Consider the following 6,000-nt stretch of genomic DNA (forward strand, 5'->3'; position numbering starts at 1 on the left):
CTGAGAAGTCAGGGCATGATCACCTCTTTTTTGGTGTTTTATCACAAAAGAAAGCGGGAGATGTAGAGGACCAGAACTCTGGAGAAGTATATTTGAAAAAAGATGTTAACTCAGAGGAATTGATGAGACAATGGTTCTCTAGTTTACATATATTTAGTACTTTGCTTGGTGATGTAATAGTTTTCTAGTTCACACATATTCAGTATGCAGTAATGATGTAATTGTAATAGGGTATATAAGAACTGGGGACAGGAAGTTAGACTAAAGTCAGACTGGCAGACTGCTGGAAGAGATTCAGTCAGACTATGACAGACACAGACTGTGTAAGAGACAATAAAGACTTTGGACCCCATACTTGTCCATTCTAGTGGTGTCTATCCGGCTGAGACCAAGGCTCTTCCAGAGGACCTCCAGAAAGCTAGCCCAAACATTACATTTCCTCAGAAAGCTAGCCTGAATATTACAGGATCCCCAAAAAATTTTCTGAGTGTACAGGCATCTGGAGACTAAAAAGTTTGAGATTCATTGCTCTCTAAGACTGTAATTATCAATAGTGCTGACATGCCCTATTAAAGGGAAATCACAGAGGAAGACCCTACATTTAAGTTTTTCAATCATTTTCAGTGATGTCCAACTCTTTGTGAAACTCTTTAGAGTTTTCTTAGTAAAGATAATGGAATGATTTGCCATCTCTTTCTCCCGATCATTTGACAAATGAGGAAACTAAGGCAAACTGAATTAAATGATTTGCCCAAGGTCACACAGCTAGTACATGTCTGAAGTAAAATTTGAACTCAGGAAGATAAATCTTCTTGACTCCAGGCTGGCATTCTATTCACTGTGCCACCAAACCTTTTTTGCCCCAAATCCTTTCATCCTGACTTTCTCATTATACTGAATTGCCTTTGCAGGTGAAGGGATGATCAGGAGCTCCCAAGTAGTCATTTTCTTTCACAGCACCAAGAGGACGTAATGGTATAGATGCCTCAATGACATATTCCTAGGCTTTAGTAACAGGTTGCTGGAATTGCAGGGAGATAAAACTAGAGATATGTCTACAAATGTATGAAAATCATGTTATACATTAACTTTTCAGCTTGAGTAATAAGCTGACAACAAATAGCATGAGATACTTGGATGAAAGGTATTTAGAAATTTGAATCAATGCAGTGATTGGGAAATTATAATTTAATCAAGGATTCAAAGGTTTAGATCTGGAAGAAACCTTGGAGATCTCGCTTCATTTCCTTAATTTCATAAAGGGGGAAACCGAGGCCTAGAGTATATGAGTATAAAATTGCCCCAAGCTAACAAATTAGTAATGCTGCAATTCAAACCTATCTCATCTCTCTAAATCCTATTGTCTAAGACTCAATATACTTACTTCATACTTCTTTCCATGTGGACTATACTGAAATTTATGGCCTGTTCCACTTGAACACTTTTACTTAATTTATTCCTTCAGAGTTTTGGAGTCCAGAGCTATGATTTTTTCCTTCCTTCCTTCCTTCCTTCCTTCCTTCCTTCCTTCCTTCCTTCCTTCCTTCCTTCCTTCCTTCCCTTCCCTTCCCTTCCCTTCCCTTCCCTTCCCTTCCTCCCTTTCTCCCTTCCTTCCTTCCTTCTTCCTCCCCCATCTCTTTCTCTCTTTATGTCTCTGTCTTTCTCATTTTTATCATTGGTGTTAGGAAAGGTACTATGCATAAACTCTTTCTGATGATTTCAGGCAAGAAGTAAGTAATTTATGTTCCAGAAATTCTTCTGGAATTTCTTCCTGTAGCTGGAATTCAATGAATTGTCAGTGATCTAATAACTAGTGTAGGATGTCCCAAAAATCTTAGTGCAATTTTAAGCTTTAAGAAAAAAAAATGCTACAAACTTATTTTAAAAATCACTTCAAAGTTTAACTATTGAAATTTCTTATAAATTTACCGAGTTTTGTGAATTTTGAACAATAAATTTTAATTTGGACAAAATGGAATACCCTTTTATTATGTGTTGCTATATATTGACAGTTCCTCAGACTTGAGGACTAGTGGAGTAGATTCTCTTGCTTATCTACCTCAGTTATCTGAGCTATCTCCACTAGTCTTTTTTCTTATTGGGTTGTCAAAACTGTCATGTATGCATCAAAACCTTGTTCTTTGGATGATTTTAAGGCTAAAATAGGTCACTGAGCAAGCAACTGATGAGGATGTTTACAAAATTCAAAAATTCACTAGAGCAATGTTCAAAACGAGGCAGTGGTCATGTGAAATTTTAATAAGGAATATGTCAATATTTTTAAAATATGAATAATCGATTTTTATGGGGGCAGATAGGTGGTGCAGTAGATAGAGCACAGCCCTGAAGTCAGGAGGACCTGAGTTCAAATCTGGCCTCAGACACTTAACACTTCCTAGTTGTGTGACTCTGGGCAAAGTCACTTAACCCCAATTGTCTCAGCAAAAAATAATAATAATAATAATAATCGATCTTTAAAATAACATTTTTTGGTAAGTCAGTAGCCTTTGTATTTATGAATTTATTAAAGCCTAAAAATGAACTAAGACTTTTGGGAAACTATGTCATCAGTAGCACATATGTCCATTTATTACAACTGTTCTGTCTTTTTATCTATACTTAAAAATCAATACATTTTCCAGATTAAAAAAAGTCAAGACATGTTTAACAATGTATGTTCCTTTTGCCAAACATTATTAGAAGGATTCTTTCTTTTCTTGAAATTGTGACATTTATGATGAATTCAGGGAATGTATATGATTGCCATATATAAGATTTCCACTACTCCAACAACCTTCCGCCTTTGATATCTAGCTTCAATGATACTTCTTCCATGAAGCCTTTCTTGATTTCCCCAGTGATCAATGTTCCTCACAATTTTCTATTAATGATTGCCTCTCTCTTTTGCATTACTCATGTCCTACTTTATATTATAGCTATTAATATGAACTCCTTGAAAGCAGGATTTGTTTTACTTCTGCCTTCGCATCATCAGTGGGTGGAATGAATCAGGTACTTAATAAATACTGGCTGAAATGAGTTTAGTGAAATTAATATATTGGATTTTCACACTAGACTGTAAATTTCATGAAGACAGGGATCTGGTCCTATTTATAAAAAAAAAAAATTCAACACAATGCTCTCAACATAGGGATAAGGACAGAGAATTGACCTAGGATATAATTGGCAGTGGGGACTTTCAGGTGAGGAAACTCCTTTTCCCAATATGAATCAATACTTTCTCTGTAACTGATAGTCATAGGTGAGTTCCCTAGAGCTCTGTACACAGTAAAGATTCAGTGTGTTCACTGGATAGTTCCTAAATTGAGTTAATGACCATAGGCAAGATATCAAATGTAGTCACAGCTAAATGCTGGCTTGTGGAGTCTGGGACCAGATGAGCAGCACCAGATGAGAATGGGCAGCTAAGGCTTCAAGAGGCACCCATGAAAATTATTTACTTAGGCATGATCCCAGACAACTGTTGTCATCTCTTCAGACTGAATTCCCACATTGGAAAGAGCTTAATTTCTGGCTTAGAGGGCCTGGGTTTGACCTCCGAATATTGCTTCCTTTTGAGACATAGATTAAATCTCCTGGCTTCCACTTCTTTATCTGTAAAATAAGGTTATACTGGATAGCTTCTGAGGTTCATTCCTGCCTTAGATCAGGATCCCATGCCCTCTGTGATACTCATATCCTTCTAGAGCTAGACTATAAAGTGACTCTGTAAATACTGGGTTTTGCCTCTTGAGTTGGCAAGCCAATTGAGACTCTGCCCATGAGCTACTGACAAAAATGAGGGCTCTTCAGTGTAGCTGGCTTTTTGCTTCCTCAGTCTTTGAAAGCAGAAGATCTAAAAAGTGAATGTGGTCAGGATACATAGCCTGAGATTCCTCAAGGAGCCATCTTACAGCACCCACATGATTTCACAACTACCTAACCTGAAAACTTCTAAGAATAGCAGTTGGACATAAAATTTCTCTATTTTCCCCTTTCCTTCACTCCTAAAGTAAAACTAATTGAGTAGACAAGAGCCAGCCTCTCTGGGCCTTCTGGTGCTTGGCTCTGCTAGGTAGTCAATCTTAGTTAGATGTGTTCCACTTTCTCCAGGCAATGTAACCTGGTCCCTAGGGCCGATTCATGCAACCCCAGAGGTAGAAATGGAAGGATACTTGGAGGTCATCCTATCTAGGACTCTCATTTTAGGATAAGGAAACTAAGGCTAGGAAAAATTAAAGAACCTGCTAAACTCACTAGTTGGCACACAGAAAGGGTATTTGAGTCCTCTAATCTCAAGTCTACTGTTTCTTCTACAACCGCATGCAGCCTTCTGGTCTTGGGAATCACGGAGACTGCATGTTTTGCAGAAGAAATTGAATTGGTGAGTTTGAAGTAAAATTACTACAAAATGAAGTTACTTAAAAAAAGAAAAGAAAAATATGCATGTACACATATATGTATTTATGTATGTATGTGTATGTGCATGTATATGTATATACTTATATACATATATATGCTTTAGTCAAAATACATAGGATTACAAGGGAAAATGATTATGCTGAAATTAGTTATCAAAATAACCTCCCCCCACACACACACACTCACACACACAATTTCATGGACAATAAGTGAAGAAACTCTCGTCTGGTGGTGGACCCTTCTCATGTTTGTCATTTCTGTTCCTCGTCTGATCTCAACCTAACCCTCATCTGTCTAATCCCAAACCATTGTTATTCCTGTTTTCAGGTATTATTTTAGTCTTTGTTGTTGTTATTCCTATTAAATTCCTATTTTTTGGATTGTGTTCTTTATAACCAGGCCTGGTTTTAGCACCCCATCATCTCCTGTATCCCAGGAGTGTTTTAGCACCCCTATCTCCTAATTCCTATATTGTTTCCAGTAGATTAATCTGACTTTCCTTAGTCTCATTAGAATGCCATCTTCCAGTATGACTTTGGAGCATCATATCAACTGTGATCCATTAAGGCAGCCCACTTAGTCATGTGGGGGCCTGGCAGACAAGATGCAGGTTCATCTACCATGGAAGCAATAGTCAGACAGATCGTGGGTACTCGAAAGAAAGATAACTCCAGGAAGCCATTCAGGAAGAGCTGAGGATGATGGCTGAGAGTAAGCATTTGATCAAGAAAGAGAATAAGACTGAGGCCTCCAATAATCCTTCTTAGAAACAAAACATAATTTGAAAAATATATTTTGAGTCCATAGAAATCAGGTACAATTTAGTCCCCTCCTTTTTTTTTTTTATTCTTTGTGTACCTGCTTCCTATTCTCCTCTCCCCCACAGCCCTGTGTTTTCTGGCTGAGATATCTCGCTTACTCCCCATAAAGGACAGTCTTGCCATGCTCCTTATTCTCCTTTTATTGAGGGAAATTGAATAGTAGGATGTTTGAACTCAGCCAAGATTCCAAATTGAGCATTTCACCTAGAGAAAGATTATTCTCTCTTTTCCCTTATGGTCCTTTCCCTCTTTCATCTATCCCTCCCCCCTCCCCCACTCCTTAGAGCACTCACCTCAGTGCACATTTGGGTTGCAGATATAGCTCCTATATATTGAAGAGTCAATAGGCTGGTCAGAAGCAGACAGGAGGACATATAGCCTGCCATCACAAAAGTCATATGCCCTCTAGCCCAGCTGGCCTGTCTACTTTCTTGAGTCAAACAGTGGCCATCAATGAAATGCACAATAGAACAGGAGCTCACTACAGTACACTTTAGTAAAAGTGAATTCTTTGGTCAAAGTTTTCACCCTCTGGGCAGTTCCTCCTACAGCAAAAAGAGGAAATCTCTCTTTGCCTGGGCCCCTCTCCACCCACCCACCAGCAAAAGTTTAGCCCCACTGGGAGTATAATACTGCATGATTAATGCAGTACTTCCTGGTGGCAAACACAGCACTTCCTTGAACAACCTCCTTGGTTAGGTGTTCTCAACTTTTGGGTCCACAGACATATTTCAGGGCATCCATCAACTTGGTTGAG

At 38.4% G+C, this 6,000-nt stretch overlaps 1 protein-coding gene across 1 annotated transcript in view; it reads right to left on the reverse strand.

Moving 5' to 3' along the window:
- CD180 (CD180 molecule) overlaps window positions 1–5,784 on the reverse strand; it is a 30,539-nt gene extending 24,755 nt beyond the window's left edge. Inside the window, exon 1 of the mRNA XM_023495787.2 lies at window positions 5,537–5,784. Coding sequence (XP_023351555.1) covers window positions 5,537–5,641 — 105 coding nt within the window. The 5' untranslated portion in view covers window positions 5,642–5,784. The remainder of the gene's footprint in view (window positions 1–5,536) is intronic.
- Between the last annotated feature and the right edge of the window lie 216 nt (window positions 5,785–6,000).

Source organism: Sarcophilus harrisii, chromosome 1 (assembly GCF_902635505.1).
Source record: "Sarcophilus harrisii chromosome 1, mSarHar1.11, whole genome shotgun sequence".
NCBI lineage: Eukaryota > Metazoa > Chordata > Mammalia > Dasyuromorphia > Dasyuridae > Sarcophilus > Sarcophilus harrisii.